We start from the raw sequence: 22,551 nt of genomic DNA, 5'->3' as shown, positions 1-22,551 counted from the left end.
ATTTTTCCAAATGGTTGGGAGGAAACCCTCTCCAGGATATGGAAACGTTTGGAAAACTTAGTAATGGATTTATGCATAGGCTTGGGAAATTAATATTTATTGACTATCTAGCCAGGTACTTTACAAAAACAAGGCTTCATTACCATCCATAAACCACTTTAGGGGAGGGAGGGTTTTTAGAGATGAGTCCACAGGCTCATAGAGTTTATGCATCGTTAGCTAGTCCATCTCACTTCTACTAAAGTATATGACAGATATGTGATGTCCAGGTCTCACTGGGCTCCCCAAAGTCCCTTACAGCAGGCTGCCTTTGGAAAAGCAAGGGAAAAGAAGGATTCAGGTAAGTGTGTATTCCTTAGCTCACGATCCATGACACTTCTCCCACCCGCAAAGCTAAGGATGGGCAATCATTGTGCCTCAACGACGCCCACTGGCAGGCTCGGCTCATCTCTTCACACCCAAGGTACTGAACCCTTGGATATTAAACCTTGGGGGACGAAAATCCCTTTACTATACACTTTGCATTGCCCTAATAGGCTGAAAAATCACCGTGAAGACCAAATAAGTGAGAGCGGCTGATCTTTAGATTCAGTCCCTGTGCACCTATCACTCAGGGAAGGGGTTAAAATTATGCCCTCGACGATCATTTCCCCAGTTTGGGAGTGGAGCCTTGCACCTCTGGCTGATCCCCAACTCTGCCCCTACTGAGTGGACAAGGCTCCGAGCCACCTTGCTGTGCGCTAGAGACAGGCAGGGCGAGGGAGGCTGAGGGGGAAAACGAAGAGTTTCTAGGTCGGAAAACGAAGAGAAGCGAAGGATCTGGGGGCCAAGGGCGGAGAGGATTTAGGGTGAGATTTGGGGCCTGGCTTCGAGGATACCGGGTGTAAAATTTCGCGTACGGGGATAGAGCCAGGCAGAAGATTTGGAACAGACTGAAAGGGTTACGGGCTGGGCAAGTTTAAGGATCGGAATGGGAGGAGAGAGCGCGGGAGATGTGGTGGGTAGCAGGGGGGAAGCCTGCGGAGCTCGCGCAGCGTGGAGGAACACGGATCCCAGCTGCAGCGGGGTCGCACCGCACCGGTGCTGGGCCCGAGGGGCGGGGGCGGCCGGGAGCCGCCCCTCGGCCCGCCCCGTGGGCGGGGCTGTCCCGGCGGTTACATAATAAACCTGTACGAGCGACTGGGGAGCGGCTCGGGCGGTGGCGGCGGGGGGCGGGGTCTGGGCGGGGCCGGGGCGGGGCCAGGCCTGCACCGGGCCAGGCAAGATGGCGGCCATGGAGACCCAGTCAGCGCCGCTGACCCTAGAATCGTTGCCCACCGATCCCCTGCTCCTCATCTTATCCTTCTTGGATTACCGGGACCTAATCAAGTAATGGGAGGACGCGCATGGCAGGGGTGGGGCCACGGGGTGGGGGGAGACAGTGAGGCAGGAGGGACGGAGGCCCGGCTCGCCGACAGGACCCAGACTCCGCGTCAGCCAGAAGGTGACGCGAGGGCCGCCCTGATCCTGTGGAGCCACCCCGGGGCCTGGGTGAGACGGGGGCGGAAAGGGCCCCGCCTTTAGGTCTTCCTGCGGTCCAGGGCCCGGGCCGGAAGAGCGACGAGAATCCTCTCTCCCAGGCCTCGGCGAGGCCCGGTTGTGAGGTGGGGAGGCGCTGCTCCCCGCTGCCGCCCCGTCGACCCCGGTGCCCACCACACGCCGTCCTGCTGGTCTCCGCCCGCTCTGGCCCAGCCCTGGACGCTTTGGAAAAGCCCCTGTCCGGGCCAAGCGCTCCTTTCTGCTTGGGCCCGGGCCTGCGGAGTGCGGCGCCAGAGTGGGCAGGTGGGGCGACCGCTTGACCCTCAGGTGCGACTTCCGTGGCACCATAATATCTCGCAGGGTTCACTTTTGGACATCAGTGCTTGCTAATTGTTTTGCTGCCAGCCTTCCTCCTCATGGTTGCATGTTGGATTTTGTGTTTTGGTAGTGATTTCCGGTGGTGCGATACAGGTGACTTCTCTCCTGTAGGCTCTGGGTTTCCTACATTACCAGCATCCGTTCCAAAAATAACACCGGTTGCTGGTAAGGGTGGTTAAATGCCAGTTCCTTCAGCGCTCGGGACTGTTTGGTGGAAGAAATGGCGCTGTTTACACCCTTGACAGCTGGTGGCATGGCTCTGTCTTTCTTGTGCCACCATATATATTTGCAGAGGAGGCAAAATCGCCCTCTTAAGGATCGGTAGGCAAGATCCGTTTCGTTTTGTTTTTTGAATTACCATTGGATTTTAACCCTTTGATGATTGTGCCCTGTGTTATCAGAAATTCTTTCAGACATACAGTATTCTTCGATTTATTGATATTTGTTGGTTGGCCTAGCTAATTGGTGACAGAGGGATAACTCCAGTTTCTGGCTGCTATCTATATTAGTACCTGTAACTTTTTTTTTCAATAAATTTTTCTCTACTCAGGCTTGTACATAAAGCAGAGAAATAACATTTGTCTTTTCTTTGGAAAAGGCTGTTCCAAAAGCAGACTTTTCATCTGACATATTTTCTTGCTATGGCCTCTTAGGGATCTAACACACACATATACACACATACATTGCTGCCAGGGTGATTTTTCTAAGATCTCGCTGTCAGTCCCCTTAAAAACCTATGATGCTCCTTGTTTACAAACCATTACCTAAACTTTTGGGAGCATTTAAGGTCCTTATCAATTTGGCACAGTCCACTCTAGCCAAATCAGACCTCTGCCAGAATACCACACATTTAGGTTTTTTTGTTCTGTGGCTTAAGCTCTTGACCCTGTCTGGAATGCCTTGCTCACCTTTTCTCACCCTAGCAAGATGGAATTTATTTAAGACCCCTTCTCCTGATTCTTCTACCTTCTTCCTTTGCAGAGTTTATTTGCCATACCAGATAGGTTGTGCACTTCTTAAAAGTAAAGACTGTCTTGTTTATCTTAGTATTCACCATTTATTCAACAGATTTTTTTTTTCAGTGCCAGCTGGTTAAATGTTGGGAATATAATAGTGAACAAGACACATAAGGCCCCTCCTAGGAAGCTTACAGCCTTGTAGGCAAGATGGGAAAACAAAGTGCATAATTACAAGAGTTGCTGTTTGCTATGAAGGAAATAAACCAATTGCTCTGTAAAGGAATGAGAGGAAGGGGTGATCAATTCAAATTGGAAGGAGTTGCCATCTATGAAGGTTGGCATAGAGCAGTCCTGGCAGAGGGAACAGTGTATTCAGAAGCTGATTGGACGGTAGCACAGCCAGGACGGGTGCTAGAATGCTGTTGCAGGAGGGTAGGGAGTGACTCACAGGCAGAGTGCCTTGAGAAGAGACTGGTGAGATCATGCAGGACCCTGTGAGCCAAGATGAGGGGGATCGGATTTTATTTTAAATGCTTTGGGTAGGAACCTTTTTGTTCTGTTCCAGGCCCTCAGTGGTTTTGATGAGGACCACCCACATTGTCCTCCATTTCAAATGCTGATCCTTTCCAGAAATACCTTCACAGACACACATAGAAATAATCTTTAACCCGCTATCTGGGTATCCCTTGGCCCAGGCAAGTTGACACGTAAAATTAACCGTCACAAACATCATCAAAGTTTATCTACAGAAAAGTTTCCAGTGGACTACAGCTTCTTTCCTGCACTGTACAGCTCCACTTTGTCAAGTGTCCTGACCATTGCTGAGCTCCAAAGTTTTTGATACATACTTACTGACTGGATCAGGTTGGATTGGAGTAGTCTATTGGGATCATTGTGTAATATCAGCTGTACAATGTGGATCTCCCCCATTCCAGGGTGATTTATTGTGTACTATTAATTCTTAACCCTTACTATGTATCAGAATTACATGTGACACTTTTTTTTTTTTAAGATTTTATTTATTTATTTGACAGAGAGAGAGCGAGAGAGGGCACACAAGCAGGAGGAGTGGGAGAGGGGGAAGCAGGCTTCCCGCCGAGCAGAGAGCCTGATGTGGGGCTCGATCCCGGGCTTGATCCCAGGATTCTGGGATCATGACCTGAGCCGAAGGCAGATGCTTAATGAGTGAGCCACCCAGGCGCCCCACATGTGACACTTTTTTAAACATACACATGCTCAAGATACGGATCTTACCCCAAGCCAACAGAGTCAGAATGTCTAGAACAGTTGTTCTCATCCTTCATGTGCATCAAAATCTCCTTTGGTGCTTATTCCAGAGATTCTTTTTTGTTGTTTACCTCTTGGGACAGTGGAGAGAGAAGGATCAAGAAAAGAGGGAGTGGACTCTGAATTGACAAAACTGGAGGGATTCCTATGTTTGCAAGTGTTTGTTTGGGCACTTCCTGAGCTTGGCATAAAAGGATGAGGATATTTGTGTGAAATCTGAAAATCGAACGAAGGTTGGTTTTTAACATGCCCCAGTCAGGGCCTTGACAAATCCCATGTAATTTAAGATTCACTTAGTTGACTACCTATTGCCCAACTGAGATCTTTGAGTATCAACTTTCTGTAACTTGTGATTCCTCTTTTGAGAGGATAGAAATCCATTTTCCTAATCCTAGGTTCATTCTTTTTGCAAATTAATTAGGGTAGTCTTTACAGGACTGGAGCACTATTGTATTAGAAATTTCTATATAATAAGAAAATTATTTCCAACATTCCGTGATTTTGAGTAGCTGATACTAACTTGGATTGCTATAGATATTGAATTAGAACTATTATGAAACCAATGTATTTTATAAATGGGCTCTCCAATAGTTGCTATAATTAAGATTGATTTTGGCTGCAGTATTTCTTTCCTTTAAGAAAAAATTGGAACAAAACAGACAAAAGGCTTATGTATTTAATATCAAATGTGTCACAGATCTTAAAAAGAAAACCATTTTGTTTATACCTGATTAACGTTTCTTCCTACATGTAGAAATACCATCCCAATAATAAGTGTAGGAAAACTCTTTGATTTGAAATTAACTCCAATGGTTTATATGTTTTATAGACTTTCATATGAAAATTACAGTTGCCGAGGTTTTGGGGTTTATTTGTGAACTCAAATAGTTAAGATTTCACCACTTACAAGCTAATTATACTAGCTAACATGCCAAACAGGTTTTAGAAAATATTGTTTTACAATTACAAGGGTAGAAAGTGGGAAATAAGAAAAGCAAAAGGAATGAAAGAAAACAACATTGAATATTTTTATCTTTATTTCTAAATTGTTTTCTTATTTTCTTTTATACTAACCATGAATCTGGTTATTGCCAGTTGTTGCTATGTCAGTCGAAGACTTAGCCAGCTATCAAGTCATGATCCACTGTGGAGAAGACATTGCAAAAAATACTGGCTGATATCTGAGTGAGTATTCAGGAAATAATGTAATTTTGAAATTCGGCCCTTGGCTTCCATAACACTAGTCTGTCCTGATTCTCTTCTCTCACCCTTGTCTCTTTATCTCCTTTGAGGCTCTTCTTGTGCCTGCCAGTAAATGCTGGTGTTCTCCAAACTCTGTCCTTGGGCCACCGCTCTTCTCCCTCTGTGAATTCTGCATGCACTGTTGCCATTTATGGTGGCAACAGTGTGCTCCTCACTCCCAAACCTGAATGTCCATCCCTGACATCCCCACCGAGATCTTAATTGGATCACCCACAAGGGCTCTCTGAGTTCAGTAAATGTAATAAATTTGACAGAATCAAAGTGTAGTTGACAGAAGGTGGCAGTTGGGAAAGATGAAAGGGAAGGTGGGGTTGCCAATATCTTTTTCTTAGATCGAGGGGAATCAAGTAGTGACAAGTTGGCAAAGGAAGAACTAGAGGTCTAAGTATATTATTTAAAGTTGCAAGCTACCTAATAGAACTAAATATAACAGGGTTATCAAACACTGGGAGGAGGCAGAATGGGGAAGAAGACATTTTAAGTATTGCCATGAACTGATCTTTTACTTTGGGGTATCAGTAGATAGATGTAAAATTGATAAATCAAGTGTAGAGGCATGAACGTCTAGAGTTACAGAGATAACTTGCACAAATAACTAAAGTTTCCTTTGAAGGGTTGGGATTAGACTAGGAGACTGATTGTTCATCGTAAGTTCTTTGGTACTTTTTGGTTTTGATAATATGTATATATATTATTTTGATTAATAAAAAGATGCTTTGCTTCCAACTCCTGCCCCCAGCCCCCACCCTCCACTCCTGCCTCCCAGCCAAAACAACACCCTGAATTGTTCTTTTCACCATCCCTAAACCTGATCCTCCTGCATTCCTAGTCCTCATGGCAGAAGCATCCACCTGGGTATTTATGCCAGAAACAGGAACCATCCTAGATCTCCTCTCTTTCTGTCCCTACATTCATTCAGTTACCAAGCCTTTCTGATTTTAGCCTCTGTATATTTCTTGAATTTTCCTTCTCATTTCATCTAGCTACCAGTTTTAGTTCAGTTCATCATCTCTTACCTGGACTACTCAAAACCCTCTTGACTCGTCTCTTGTGCCTCTAGTTTACACACCTCCCAAACCACAACCACAGTTCTGCTCTTTCAACTCCCCTGTTAAAACCCTTTAGTAGCTCTCCATTCCCTACAGGATAAAGTCCAACCTCATTAGCAGGATACCAGAAGGCCCTTTGTGGCTGCCTTATCCTATACCACTTCCGACTCATAAATTGACACTTCATTCTTTCTCCCTGATTAGAATATATATATTTTTGAGGGCAAAAAAGGTGCTTAATTTTTAATGTCCTCAGTGGCTGAGTAGACACTCAATAGATGTTTTTGGAATTGTACCAAATAGAGATATTAAATCATGTGATTACTTTCAGTGCTATATGATTTCCTGGCTAATCCAATGGAGGTAAATTAGATTAGTAGTATTATATCATTAAATTCCGAATAATTTCTAAAATAGAACAGCTACGTATGTGTTTTAAAACTTTATAATTGGTATGCTTTAAGGAGTAAGTTGAAATTCATACCTCCTATACAATTCACATTATATTTCATTAAGGATTTGAAAACTTAGGGAAAAAAATAAGTAGAAAGTAAGAAAATAGGTGACTCATAATCCCACCATGCCAGCAATAACTCCTGTTAGATTTTTTGATGTATGTATCACTTTTGCTATCTAGTCTTCATTTGTAGCTAAAATAAATGAAAAGGAAGGCAAAAGTAAGCACAAATTCCCAATAAAGTATGTTGGTAAGTGTTTAATTTCATTTCAAAAGATTTTTAATCTCATGTTTTAAAATCTATTTAGGGAAGAGAAAACACAGAAGAATCAGTGTTGGAAATCTCTCTTCATAGATACTTACTCTGATGTAGGAAGATACATTGACCATTATGCTGCCATTAAAAAGGCCTGGGATGATCTCAAGAAATATTTGGAGCCCAGATGTCCTCGGATGGTTTTATCTCTGAAAGGTACTGGCAATGCAGGGTCTCCCTTCATTTTAGTAACTATAGTATAAATAGGTTAAATAACTTTGGGTTTCTATCATCTATGCTAATCTGTCATTTACCAACATTATCTGTAATTCACTATTCACATTTGGCCAAGGAAATAGGAAGCCTATATTGCTAAAAGGAGCCTTGCTCTACTGCTTATCCCATTTTTGCCTGCCTTGGGACCCACGTGATTATTTATTAGAAGGGAAAGCTGAACTCCTAGTGTCCTTACGTTTGTTTTATTTTTTATTTATTTTTTTTAAGATTTTATTTATTTATTTGACAGAGAGAGACACAGCAAGAGAGGGAACACAAGCAGGGCGAGTGGGAGAGGGAGAAGCAGGCTCCCCGCTGAGCAGGGAGTCCGATGCGGGGCTCAATCCCAGGACCCTGGGATCATGACCTGAGCCGAAGGCAGCCGCTTAATGACTGAGCCACCCAGGCGCCCCTTTACATTTGTTTTTTAATAAGCTCACTAACGCTAAGATTGCTTGAGGATAATTATTGTGATTTCTTTCAAAGGAGTTTTTTTTTAATCGAAAAATGGCCTCCTGTGCTAACCCTCTTATTTTTAGTGCAAGTAAAGTTTTGTTTGATAGTCTAATGATTTAGAAAGACCAAATACTAAAGACCTGGGTCTTTCAGAGTATAAGAGCAGCATAATAAAGTAAGGAAAACTTTCATCCCTATTTTGACATTTACAGAATAGTGAAAACTAAGATTTGAACTAAGGTCTATTTGACCTCAGAATTTGTGGTCTTTCTACTATACTGTTATTGTCCAGCTCTGGCAAGAAATATTAACAAGCTATTTCCCACTAATTTGATTTGTTAATTTATGCCCAAGAAAGTACATAAACAGATTGCAGATATATTGCTACTTACCTGCTTTAGCTTCAGGTTTTTTCAGATTTCTCCAAAGGAATTTTAAACATGTTTTGGTTCTACTGAGCTGAAACTGGAATCAGTTCTCACATGTATTCCTTTTGAATTAAGGTCTCTTTGGAAACAGTATTCCTTTTACATGTCATATTTCCACTGTAACTTCCCATGCAAATACGAATTTCATACAGACCAGGATCGCATGACTAGGTACTTCAAACCGAATTGCTGGGAGGTAGAGGAAAGAGTGATTTGGTAGAGAGAGTAGAGCTTTGAAGGAAAGTATCCTTGATTAATATCTTTAATAGATTTTTTCTTTTCCTTTTTTTGGGGGAGGGAGAATAATATCCACTTGGTATGTGGGGTTAAATAATTGCAAGAGGAAAGTAATTCCAAAAATAGGTATTTGGTGGTGATAAATAAAATAGGTAAGGATTTGTAATAGCTATTTTTTATTATACACAAAGTAAGGCACTAAGCTAAGTACTTATATTATTCCATTTAATTCGCCAAGATCTTATGAGGTGTAGACAATTATTATTCTCATTATATAGGTGAAATACCTAAGACATAATAAACTAAGCAAGCTGTTTGCCATCACAAAATAAAAGAGCCAGGATTTGAATACAGAACTTATGCGAGAGCTATGGTCTTAACAATTGAAGGGAGAGAGGACCTATTCTATTTTGTCCAGAGTGCTTAGGACTCTTAGAGAGCTAGTCCAATATTAGGACGTTTAGAATATGAAAATGTAGGCATGGTTCTCCTTTGAGGCACAGAGCTACCAAGAAAGGAAGAAACTAAAGATACATAGCAGCTTCTTTCTTTTTCTTTCTTCCTCCTTTTTTTTTTCCCTCCATTTGGCATTCCCAGGTTTGCTGCTCACTGTTCTGTATCTGGTGGTTGGAGGTAAGGTTGTCAGAGACTTCCCTGATAGCCCTTGTTTTATTGCCAAGTGCCAGTTCTCTGGGGGTTTTGCTGTGAGTTGGAATGGGGTAAAAGCTGTTTGATATCTAGAATGCTGGGTACGTTAGGGATGCCAGACCTATGAGTTGTAGTACTGAGTCAGGAACTAGCTGTTCACCTCAAGGGCCACAGTCCTTGACTCAGTCTCAAGGTTATGGAGATGGCAGAGATAGAAAGGAAACTTGGAAAGCAAATAGGCACTGGACTTGGGGAAAGTTTTACAGAGTAACTTGGAATTATCTAATGGTATATCATGTATCTTCGAATTTCATATTTACCTTACATGTGGGCTTAGAACTTTAGAGTTGAAAGGGGCCTTTGAGACCATTTAGACCAGGGGTTAGCCAACTTTTTCTTTAAATGGCCAGATAGTAAATATTTTAGTCTTTGAGAGAGAGATAGTCTCTGTCACAACTATTCAACTCTCCTGTTACTGTGGGGAAGCAGCTGTAGACAATACCTAAACAAAGGGGATGGCAGTGTTCCAAGAAAACTTATTTACAGAAACAGGCGGCAAGCTGGGATGTGATCTACAGGCTGTGGTTTGCCAATCCCTGATTTATACTAGTCCCCTCGTTCTACAGGTGAAGGAACAGGCTCAGAGGAGTTTTAGGTGACTTACACAAGGTCCCCTAACTAGTAAGTGATGGGTAACTCCTGGTAACCTCTTCCCTGCTTTTTCACAGAAGTAGGCTAAGGGGCAAGGAAAGTAAATGAACATTTATTGAGTGCCAGCAAAGCACTTTATTAAGCAGAGGGAGCTTATTTAATCCTCGGGATAATTGTCTCAAGTAGGTAGTATTATCCCCCATTTTGCAGATGAAACAGGGTTAAAGAGGTGAAATAACTTGCCAGAGATCACAGAGCTAGTAAGTGGTAGAGCTGAGATTTGAACCTGGTCTGGGCGGCTCCCAAATTCTCCTATTAACAGGTTGCCCCTCTAAACCTTGATTTTGTTGTATTGTAAACATGTATTTCCTTATATTTTTCTCTTGTTGTTGTTTTACTTTTTTCTGTCCAGCTGTCTCTTCAAGAAATTCTTAGTTTCTTAATGTTCTAATGTCCAACATGTAGCACTGACCATACCAATATTAGTTTCTTTCCTCATCGATTTCTGGCTCAGGCAGCTATTCAGCTTGTTTTCTTTTGTACTAAACTTTTTTATTTGTAAACTTTTTATTTTGGAGTAATTTTAGATTACAGAAAAGTTGCAAAGACAGTACAGAGAGTTCTTGTACACCCCTCACCTAGTTTCAGTTTCCCCTAACGTATCTCCCTGTGGGACGTTTGTCAAAGCTACAGTTTTTGTTGGCATATTACTATTAACTAAACTCCAGACTTCGTTTGGATTTCGCCACATTTTCCATTAATATCCTTTTTGGATTTCAGAATTCAATCCAGAATACCACATTGCATTTAGTTGTCATGTCTCCTTAGTGTCTTCTGGTGTGTGGCAGTTTCTCAGTCTTTCCTTGTCTTGCATGATCTTGACAGTTTGAAGGAGTACTGGTCAGGTATTTTGTAGAATATTCTGCAAATTGGCTTTGTCTGAAGTATTACTTATGATTAGATTGGAATAATGGGCTTTTAGAAAGATTACCACAAAGGTGAAGTGCCCCCCTTACCACATCATACCTAGGGACACATGATATCCACATGCCATCACTAGTGATGTTAACTAACATACAAAAATGTGTGTGGATTCTAAGTGTACAGCTCGGTAAATTATCACAACGTAAACATGACCATTGTAACACCCTCCAGGTCAAGAAGTAGAATGATTTTCTGTACCTAGAATCTTCCTTCTTTCTCAGAAGTAACCACTATCCTGAATGCTAATACCACTGAGTAGTTTTCTCTCTTTTTGAACTTTTTATAATTTGCATGATTAAGTATATATTTTGTGTGAATTTTTTCCGTTTTGTTTGTGAGATTCAGCTGTGTTGTGTGTAACAGTAGTTTGTTCATTTTTGTCGTGAGTATGGTCTACCATTATATGGGTAGACTATGATTTATAGATTCATTCTACTGTTGATGGATATTGGGTTGTCTCTAGCTTTTTGGCTATTATGATTAATGTTGCAAATAATTTTTGATGTACATATGAGCATACTTCCATTAGGTAAATATCTAGGATTGAGTTTCTTGGGTTGTAGAGTATGCTTATATTAAACTTGCAAAAGATACTATTAATTTTCCAAAATGGTTCTAAAACTTTACATTCCCACCAGTACTTTAATGTTGTCTTTTTTTTTTTTTCAGCCTTTCTAGTGGCTATGTAGTGGTAGTTTTAATTTGCATTTCCCTAAGGATGTTGAATAATGACAGTTTTATTTCTAGCTTTCCAATTTTCATGTCATTTTTTTTCCTGCTTTACTGCACTGGCTAGGGCCTTCAGTACAGTATTGGATAGGAATGATGATAATGAGTGTCCTATCTTTCTGATCACAGAGGAAAAGCTTTCAACACTTCTTTAAAAATGATGTTTGCTGGGGCGCCTGGGTGGCTCAGTTGTTAAGCGTCTGCCTTTGGCTCGGGTCATGATCCCAGGGTCCTGGGATCAAGCCCCACATCGGGCTCCCTGCTCTGCAGGAGGCCTGCTTCTCCCTCTCCCACTCGCCCTGCTTGTGTTCCCTCTCCCGCTGTGTCTCTCTCTGTCAGATAAATAAATCAAATCTTTAAAAAAAAAATTAAATGATGTTTGCTGTAGGTTTTTTAATAGATAGTCTTTATCACATTGAAGAAAGTCTCTTCTGATCCTAGTTTGTGGAGAGGTTTTTTGTTTTTGTGTTTTAAATGGATCCTTGAATTTTTGTCAAGTGACTTTCCAACCTTGTGATTATCACATGATTTTCTACTTCATTCTGTTAATGTCCCGAATTGCATTCATTGATTTTTTTCTGAATATTAAACCAACTTTGCATTTCTGGAATAAAGTTAACTTTGGCTGTAATATCCTTTTTTTTTTTTTTTAAATGTTTATTTATTCATGAGAGTCAGAGAGAGAGAGAGGCAGAGGCAGAGGCAGAGGGAGAAGCAGGCTCTCCGCCTAGCAGGGAGCCTGATGCGGGACTCGATCCAAGGACCCTGGGATCATGACCTGAGCCGAAGGCAGTCGCTTAACCATCTGAGCCACCGAGGCGCCCTGTAATATCCTTTTTGAATGTTGGATTTGATATGCTAGTATTTGATTGGGATTTTTACATCTATGTTCATGAGAAACTTTGGCCTATAATTTTTCCATCTTAAAAATGTTCTTGTCAGGTTTTGGTATCAAGATGATGCTGGCTTTATAAAACAAGTCAGGAAGTGTTACTTCTTTTTCTGTTCTCTGGAAGAGTTTACGTAAGCTTGATATTATTTCTTGCTTAAATTATTCATAGAATGCACCAGTGAAGCCATTCAATTCTGGAGTTTTCATTGTGGGAAGGTTTTAAGTTAAAGATGCAGTTTCTTTATTAGATATAGGACTATTCAGATTTTCTACTTATTCTTAATGTAAACTTGAGTATTTTTCTAGGAAATTGTCCACTTTATTTACATATTCCAGTACATTGCTGTGAAGTTTTTTATAATATCCATTCACCTTTGCAGTGCTTGTTGGATCTGTAGTGATTTCACCTTTCCATTTCTGATATTGTTTGTGCTTTTTCTTTTTTTTAGAGATGTAATTTATTTATTTGACAGAGAGAAACACAGCGAGAGAGGGAACACAAGCAGGGGGAGTGGGAGAGGGAGAAGCAGGCTTCCCGCAGAGCAGGGAGCCCGATGCGGGGCTCGATTCCAGGACCTTGGGATCATGACCTGAGCTGAAGGCAGACACTTACCAACTGAGCCACCCAGGCGCCTCTCGTGTGCTTTTTCTGTTATTTTTTTATCAGTCTTACTAGGTAGGGGTTAATCTTTTTTTTTCTTTCTTTCTTTCTTTTTTTTAACATAAAACAGGGTCAGGTGCTTTATTTTCAATTTCTCCAGTGCAAAACCTGAGCCATGAAGTAGATGGGTGACTTGCTTCCAGTCTTCTGATGGGAGCAGGCTGACTCACGGCTTCTGGCAAGCTGTGCAGCGAGGCTGATACTTGTGTCCTTAGCCATGGCCCTGTTGCGAGTGAGATCCAGAAAGAAATTGTGAAATTTTTATTTTTAGGAGTGTTTATTGAGGATTGGTGGACTTCTTGGGAATTTTCCCAAGTTTGATAATTAGGAAAAAAGAACACGTAAATTAGGTAAAATTTTATTTGTTTATTTACTAATTTATTTTTTAAGATTTTATTTTAAGTAATCTCTACACCCAATGTGGGGCTTGAACTCACAACCCTGAGATCGAGAGTCACATGCTGGTAGGGGTTAATCTTACTAGCCTTTTCAAAAAACTGGCTTAGCCTTTGTCAGTTCTCTCTATATTCATTTCTTATTATTTCATTAATTTCTCTGATTCTTTCTGAGTTTACTGTGGCATTTTCCTTGACTTGAGATGATTAGATCATAAATTTTTAGGCTTTGTTTTCTTCAATAGCTTTTGCTATAAATTTCCCTCTAAGCATAGCTTTAGCTTTATCTCATAAGTTTTAATATGTTGTATTTTCATTAACATGCAGTTCAAAATATTTTCTGATTTCTTTTGATTTCTTCTTTGACTCACAGGTTTATATAGAGATGTATTGCTAGATTTCCAAATATTTGGGGTTTTTTTTGTAATTTTCTTAATATAATTTATACTTCAGTTCTGCTGGGATCAGAGAATATACTCTATGTAAGTTCAGTCATTTGAAATTTGTTGTGATTTGTTCTCTGGTCCAGCATATAATCTCTCTTGGTAAATGTTCCTTGTACACTTGAAAAGAATGTATATTTTGCAATTGTTGGATTCAGTACTATGTATATAATTTAGGCAAAAAATGTTAGTCTTGTTCAAATCTTTTGTACTCTTATTGATTTTATTTTATTTTATTTTATTTGTTTTTTGTTGTCCACTTGTTCTATTAGTTACTGAGAGAGGTATGTTAAAACTTATCAGTGTGGTAGGCAGAGTTATGAGATAGCTCCAAAGATTCCTATCCTCGCTGTACATGCCTGGTATAATAATAGCCTTCCTTTGAGTGTGAGTGGTACTGGGGATATAATTGATTTCAGTCTTGTTATTAGGTAATAGATGACAAAGGTGAATGGGCTTTGCAGATGTAATTAAGGTCCCAAATTAGTTGAATTTGAGTTAATCGTTAATCAAAAGGGAAATTATCCTGAACAGGCCTGACCTAATCAGGTGAGCCCTTAAAAACTGGGCCCTTCCAGAAGACAGAGAGATTTTGAAGCATGGGTCTTTCCTGTTGGCTTTGAATAAGCAAACTGGCATGTTATGCTCAGGGCCAGGTGATAGAGAATGGCAGGTAGTTTCTAGGAGCTGAGGGCCCCAGTTGTGCGACTGCAAGGAAATGAATTCTGACAATAACCAGTGAACTTGGATGACGACCCCAAGCATAAGATGCATAACCTGCGATAGCAGCCACAGTTGACATGGTGTTTTTAGCCTGTGGGACCCGAGCAGAGGATCCAGTTCAGTCATGCCCAGACTTCTTACCTTCAGAAACTATGGGATAATAAATGCATGTTGTTTTAAGCTGCTAAGAGTATAGCAATAGAAAACTAATAACTATGGTTGTGGATATATCTTTTTTCCATTTTAATTCTGTTATTTTAAAAAATATATTTTGAAGTTGGGTTATTAGGTGCACCTTTTTTGCCATTTAAAAAAATCTTCCATTACCTCTGATAATGCTGTGTGCCTTAAGGTCTATTTTAGTGATTTTAGTACAGCTATTTTAACTTTCTTTTACATATCTACATCTCTAAGATGTGCCTCTTGTACATGATTGTGTTTTTTATCTGGTCAGTCTTTTAATATTAGATTATTTCATTTATTTGTATTTAATGTAATTACTAATGTATTTGAGTTTAAATATACTGTGTTCTTTTTTTAAATTTTTTTTTTTAAGATTTTATTTATTTATTTGACAGAGAGTGACAGTGGGAGAGTGAACACAGGCAGGGGGAGAGGGAGAGGGAGAAGCAGGCTTCCTGCTGAGCAGGGAGCCCGATGCAGGGCTCGATCCCACAGGACCTGAGCCGAAAGCAGACACTTAACGACTTAGCCACCTGGGCGCCCCAATATACTGTGTTCTTATTTTTTTTTTATTTGTGCTCCTGAGCAAGTGTTCCTTTTTTTCTGTTCTTCTTAATTATCTTTTATTCTGTACCTCCCTTTCTTATTTATCATTTTTAGTGATTTACCCTAGAGATTAAATGATGCATCTCTGACTTAATTAAAATCTATTGTAAATTTTTATTTTTACCACTTCCTGGTCAATAAAAGAAACTTAGAATACTCAATTATCACCCTCTTGCCTTTCACACTATAGTTTTTGTGATTTTAATTTTGAACGTATTTTCTATCCCTGAAAACATTATTATTATTTTATATATTCAATTTTATTTTAGATTTACCTCCATTTTTACCTTTTCTCATTGTTCTTCATTTCTTCCTGCATCTTCATGCTTTCATCTGGGATCATTTTTCTTCTACCTGAAGAATTCCTTTTAGTATTTTTTTTAAATGAGGGATTACTACTGCTGAATTTTTTCAGATTTTTTTTGTTGTTCAAAAATGTATTTATCGGGGCGCCTGGGTGGCTCAGATGGTTAAGCGTCTGCCTTCGGCTCAGGTCATGATCCCAGGGTCCTGGGATCGAGTCCCACATCGGGCTCCCTGCTCCTTGGGAGCCTGCTTCTCCCTCTGCCTCTCTCTCTCTCTCTGTCTCTCATGAATAAATAAATAAAATATTTTTTAAAAAATGTATTTATCTACCCTTTTGAAGTATATATTCAGTAGATATAGAATTCTAGTCAACAGGGTTTTTTTTTTTTTTAATAACTTTTTTTTTTAAAGATTGTTTGAGAGATAGAGAGCATGAGCAGAGGGAAGAGGCAGAGGGAGAAGCAGGATTCCTGCCGAGCAGGGAGAGCAGGGAGCCCGACGTGGGGCTCGATCTCAGGACCCTGGGATCATGACCTGAGCCGAAGGCAGGTGCTTAACGACTGAGCCACCCAGGCGCCCCAACAGGTTTTTTTTTTTTTTTTTTTTACCACTTTGAAGCTATCCTTCTTCTGCCTTCTATTGTTTCTGTTGAGAATGTAGCTGTTAGTCTTATTGTTGTTCCTTTCAAAGTGATTGTATGGCTTTTCCCCTTCTTTGGCTCCTTTTAAGATTTCTCTTTGTCTTTGATTTTCAGTGGTTTCCCAATAATGTGCCTAGATACAATTTTCTTTTCTTTCTTTTTTCTTTTTTTTTTTTTTAATTTATTTATTTGACAGAGAGAGACACAGCGAGAGAGGGAACACAAGCAGGGGGAGTGGGAGAGGGAGAAGCAGGCTTCCCGCTGAGCAGGGGGAGTCCGATGCGGGGCTCGATCCCAGGACCCTGGGATCCTCACCTGAGCCAAAGGCAGATGCTTAACGACTGAGCCACCCAGGCGCCCCGATATGATTTTCTTTATAACTATTCTCCACAGGGTTTATAGTGCTTCTTCAATCTATGGTTTGATGGTTTCATCGATTTTGGAAAATTCTCTCGTACTGCTTCTGTAAGTTTTGCTCAGCTTCTCAGCCACCGGTCTGCTTTCAGAATTGGCAATTGCCTCCAAGACAGGCTTGCTGCAAAGGCCCGGCTAACCCTTCAGTTTCCCAATTCTTGTGACTGCCTCTCTCCCCCAGTTCTCACTGTCTTTGGGGTTCTCCAAAAGCCTTGAAACCAATTTTCTGTTGTTCCGCTTTTCTAGTTCTTGACAAGAGGTTTGCTCCAACCACCTGGTGAACCATTAGTGGAAATGAATCTCTTCTTTTGGTATTTGTAATCACTTCCTGCTTTTTAAAGCTGGAATAGATGGCAAGCTGACAAACATGCAAAATTGGATTTAAGTTAGTGGCTTCCCTACAGTATGAATCTATACCTACCTATGTCCTGTATTTCTCATTAAGAGACAATGTCAAGACTCTTGAACAACATCAGTTTAGAGAACTTCTGGGGAGTTTTTTTTTAATAGAGAGTGTGTTTTAAATGTGAGTGTTTAGATTAAGAAAAATGAGGTATACCCTTGCATTGTAATGTGAAATAATTACAATGCATCTCCCTCCTGCATACCTATCCATATTTTACTGAGTGCCAGTGTTTTCCCTGTTGAGAGGAAACTGAGGAATTTCCTTCTCAATGCTTCAAATGTCAGAGCCAAGCCAAAGTGAAATGTTGCTCTGCATTTTCAATTTATTTCTCTATATTTCATCAGTACAATTTGGACAGAATTCACTTGCTCTAAGATTGTTTCACTGGCTAGCAGCAGATTGTATTTCTCCTTAGCTATAAGGCTTATTGTTTCTTCATAATTTGTTTTTTTGTGCATTTGCAGAGGGTGCTCGAGAGGAAGACCTAGATGCTGTGGAAGCTCAGATTGGTTGCAAGCTTCCTGATGATTATCGATGTTCGTATCGTATCCACAATGGGCAGAAGTTAGTGGTTCCTGGGTAAGAATGTTTGCCATTTGAGTTATTTTTAGTGACACACGTCATTTCCCAGAATGAAAATAAACAAATACAATTTGTAGTTACTCTTAACAGATTAAAGGAGTATAGGAATTCCCTCTTCTTCCTTATAAGAATCCAAAAGACAGAATCTATTGCTTGAATTTGATTTTCCCAAAATAAATATGTCTCATAAAAACAGCATTTTTATCAATGCATCTTTATACTTAAAATGAAGTCTGGGGGGCGCCTGGGTGGCTCAGTTGGTTAAGCGACTGCCTTCGGCTCAGGTCATGATCCTGGAGTCCCGGGATCGAGTCCCGCATCGGGCTCCCTGCTCAGCGGGGGGTCTGCTTCTCCCTCTGACCCTCCCCCCTCTCATGTGCTCTCTCTCTCATTCTCTCTGTCTCAAATAAATAAATAAAATCTTTAAAAAAAAAAAAAAATGAAGTCTGGGGCGCCTGGGTGGCTCAGATGGTTAAGCGTCTGCCTTCGGCTCAGGTCATGATCCCAGGGTCCTGGGATCGAGTCCCGCATCGGGCTTCCTGCTCCTTGGGAGCCTGCTTCTCCCTCTGTTTCTCTCTGTCTCTCATGAATAAATAAATAAAATCTTTAAAAAAAAAAAAATGAAGTCTGGTTGGGGTTGGGGTGCATGCTGTGGTACATAGGGTGGGTATGTGTGCGAGTATATTTTAACTAAAACTGTTCAGAACCCTTGAGGTCTTTATCCTATTATAGGCCAGGTAAATTGTTTTGGAGAGCTTGATGTAAATTCTGTGTACCATACATGTAAAAAGCAATAATTTATTCAGAGCTACATACACTAAAGAAAATAGATTTTTGTCCTATTCAGGCATAGCTTGTAATTGAGTGGCCTATTTTTAAGAGAAGTACTCATTGTGGAACCTTTTGGCAAAAGCAGACATACAGTAGCTGTCAAATTCATTCACAGTGTTGAAAGCTATACTTTGGGCCTACTCCTTTTGTTCTTTTATGAAATTAAGCTATTTCAGAGACGTTGCACTTATGAAATGTTCATAAGAACTTAGGGAGAACTTTGCATTGTTCTTAATGGAATGTGGTGTCTCTGTGTGTGAAGAATCATATGAGGCCTTGTTACCATTTTAGATCAGGGTTGAGTGAGTACAGGGTGATCATACTGAGATTATAAGGTAGTATGCAGAAATCAAATATTGGGCAGTTATGATGAGATAAGCCGAAATTACTAGCTGTTTTTTTCTAGTCTTTTTTCCCTATTGAACTGAAACTTGACAAAAATTGAAAAATTGTCATATTTCAAGAGCAAATAAGAGAGAACTTTATTAAAAGAGTTGCCCAGAATTGACAAGACAAACAGGTCATAATTTCTTTCTTTCTTTCTTTCTTTTTTTTTAAGATTTTATTTATTTGACAGAGACAGCAAGAGAGGGAACACAGGCAGGGGGAGTGGGAGAGGGAGAAGAGGGCTCCCTGCTCAGCGGGGAGCCCAATGCGGGGCTCAATCCCCGGACCCTGGGATCATGACCCGAGCCAAAGGCAGACGCTTAACGACTGAGCCACCCAGGCGCCCCCAGGTCATAATTTCTACGCAGGGATTTATATCTATCCACAGTCTAAACAGTGAAACTTTAGGATAGGAATCCTATCATCAAGGATTCCTTCCATCAAGGACCAATACCTTTGTTCTCATGTATATGCAGTGAGATCAGTTTAGACCCCATGCATCCCAAGTTTATGAAAATTTGGGCAAGGTTTAGATTGATTTACATTAATATTGTCTGGGAGGATAGGATAAGCTAAAAGTTGTATCAAGATAAAGGTATCAGAGTTTACTGCTTTAAACTTTAAAATAGTCACACATGCATATATAGCAAAACACTAGCAAATCAGTATATCCCGGCAAGATAGTCTTGAAAGCAGTAAACTATTTTTCTTTTAAAAAGGCTTTTTAGGGCGCCTGGGTGGCTCAGATGGTTAAGCGTCTGCCTTCGGCTCAGGTCATGATCCCAGGGTCCTGGGATCGAGTCCCGCATCGGGCTCCCTGCTCCTTGGGAGCCTGCTTCTCTCTCTCTCTCTCTTTGTCTCTCATGAATAAATAAATAAAATCTTAAAAAAAAAAAAAAAGGCATTTTAGACATTTAGGCTTTTAATTTAAATCAGAATCTTTCCACTCGAGGTTGAATGTAAAGAAATTGTAATGTTTTTGGTGATTGACATGTTAATCAGTTCTTATAAAGCTGTCAGTAGGAAATTATCATTCATCAAAAAGATGAAGCACAGCTGTTTGTTTGGCACTGAAATTGATTAAATTTTTGTGCTCTCAGGTTGTTGGGAAGTATGGCGCTGTCTAATCACTATCGTTCGGAGGATTTGTTAGACGTCGATACAGCCGCTGGAGGCTTCCAGCAGAGACAGGGACTGAAATACTGTCTCCCTTTAACTTTTTGCATACATACTGGTTTGAGTCAGTACATAGCAGTGGAAGCTGCGGAGGGCCGAAACAAAAATGAAGTTTTTTACCAATGTCCAGTAAGTAGGAAGGGTGTTTAAATGCAGCTCTAAGATATGTTCTGATGAGTGTATAAATGTGTGCAGTAGGAGTTTTCAGGGCTGTAGAATGGGCATAGAGCATTATACAATTTGATTATAGACCCATCTAATTAGAGGGCTAATATTCAGTCATAATATTCTGACATTATGGAATGCCAAAGGAAAATTTTACCTGTGGACAAACAATGCAAACCATTGTGCACACAGAGGGTAGGCTGTGATATGTGTTAAGGCAATTTAAGTTTAAGAAAAACTAAAGCGATATGTTGAAGTAATTATAATATACATTTCTGACTTTAAAAATTTAGCTTTTGAACATCATTTGACTCAAGTTCCGAGTGCAATAGAAACTTTTTAAACTCTTCATTACATAGTTGAGTTGCTGAAGTGTGTATCCATTTTTAGGAGGCTTTTGTTAAGATTTAAATATGATCACAGAAAATGTGGTATTTGGTTTCATTCTTATTTCTTCAGTTCTTTGTAAATTCTCAGTTGTAGATCTTCTGGCTTCATTTTTGCCAAAATGTGAACTTTTAACTTAAAAGAGGAATTTAAAATAGAAAATCATAGATACCCGAGACATGTGATTCCATATAACATTGAAAATATTTAAAGAGCTTCCATAGTTTTATTTTTTCCTAAATATTTTCATGCATTTTAGCTCATTTTTTACTTGATACCTCTGTAAGATTGTAGGATGAGGGCTTAGTGAGAGAAGTGACCAACCTAGAATTGTTCAGGTCTCTTGACTCCGAATCTAAAGCCCTTTCTTAATAGGCATATATATCATCTTACCTTTACTTCCTAACTAAAGGGTAATTTTTTAGTTCACTGTAACAGTAATCGCAGTACATAAGTGTTTTAACTGTTATTGAGAAGTGCCTGGCACTCTTCTTTTTAGAAAGGACCTAAATATAGAAATCATCAGAGCAGGGACTGAAAAGTATGAGTAATGTCCGAGTGTTGGTTAGAGCACTTGTTATTTTTATCTATTCTGCCTTGTCTCCAGGGAAGGATACAGATAATGAACAATGAGAAATTAAGTAAAATGTCTTTTTCTCAATTACAATATTCTTTTTCTCACCTAGGACCAAATGGCTCGGAATCCAGCTGCTATTGACATGTTTATCATAGGTAGGAGAAAAAATAGTCTTCCTTTTCCTTTCTTCTTCCTGGTTAAAAAAATTAAATTGGTAAAAATTTTGCAGTTACTTGATCAGCTGGCAATTTATACTTGTCTTTCTTAAAGTTTGCTGGTTTATAAAATACTGTATCTAGGCTCTCATTTGAATAGCCCTTGTACTTTGTGTGAATTTGTTTTCTACTTGGAAAAAAAGCCATGCCCTATATAATCTTGTGCTCTTAGGACTTTGCTGTAGAACAGGAGAATGAATAGAATTACTATGAGTATGTATATAGTTACCTTACACATTGCATGCATTTTCCATCAATCATGTTAATACATAATTGGAGACAGGTAGATAAAACAACTTTATACCTATAAAGTTTGTGGTGCCGATGATGGGAAAATACTGATAAATCACTAGAGATCTGAGAACAGCAGTCTTCAGAGACCAGTATAAACTGGGCTCCATGAACTCTTTGGCTCAACTACTTTTTCTTGGCCTTCCAAGGTATTTCTCATAGGATTTTGAGAACAATCCAGTTTGTTTGCAATTGCAGCTCACCCCTTTGCTGTTCATCCAGCTAAGCTCTGTGAGTTTCTCACTCTTGGTTTGGTGCTGGTCTGACATGGTGTGGAAGGCCCCACCGCTACAGCAGGGTTCTAAGATCTGATGAATACAATTCTGGTAGCTGGGATTTCTCCTGGAATAAGAGAGCAAAGCAAAAGATTTGAGATGCACTGAGGGAGGAGAGGTGAAATGGGATGTTAGTGCTGGGAGGAGAGACAAGAAAGTGGCTTCCTTTAAGCTGCCTTGATAAAACCCTAGTGCTACCAAAGAGACGGTAAGATAACAGGCTTACTTTAAAAGGTAAACTACCTCGGGATGTATAAAAATCCGGCTTGATTCAACGAAGTTTGACACTCTTGGAATTTTTGGTAAAACCCAAGATGGAATCTCCTGGTATTCAGTGAATTATTAATAGATATTTGAAAAAACTAGAATCTGTGTTCAGGTAAGTTGGGTGGTGAAGACTGCATAGAAAAGACTGTCCTC

General features: G+C 40.0%; 1 protein-coding gene across 1 annotated transcript in view; it reads left to right on the top strand.

Annotated features, from left to right (window-relative positions):
* Positions 1-1,225: 1,225 nt before the first annotated feature.
* The window catches only part of FBXO3 (F-box protein 3), a 33,082-nt gene continuing 11,756 nt past the window's right edge, over positions 1,226-22,551 (top strand). The window contains exons 1-6 of the mRNA XM_035012542.1: positions 1,226-1,368; positions 5,238-5,327; positions 7,220-7,383; positions 17,710-17,824; positions 20,146-20,350; positions 21,460-21,505. Of these exons, the coding sequence (XP_034868433.1) occupies positions 1,265-1,368; positions 5,238-5,327; positions 7,220-7,383; positions 17,710-17,824; positions 20,146-20,350; positions 21,460-21,505 (724 nt within the window). The 5' untranslated portion in view covers positions 1,226-1,264. The remainder of the gene's footprint in view (positions 1,369-5,237; positions 5,328-7,219; positions 7,384-17,709; positions 17,825-20,145; positions 20,351-21,459; positions 21,506-22,551) is intronic.

Source organism: Mirounga leonina, unplaced genomic scaffold (genome assembly GCF_011800145.1).
Source record: "Mirounga leonina isolate KUSES-001 unplaced genomic scaffold, KU_Mleo_1.0 Mir_166, whole genome shotgun sequence".
NCBI lineage: Eukaryota > Metazoa > Chordata > Mammalia > Carnivora > Phocidae > Mirounga > Mirounga leonina.
The sequence above is the reverse complement of the archived record's forward strand: the minus strand, read 5'-3'. Positions and strand labels throughout refer to the sequence as shown.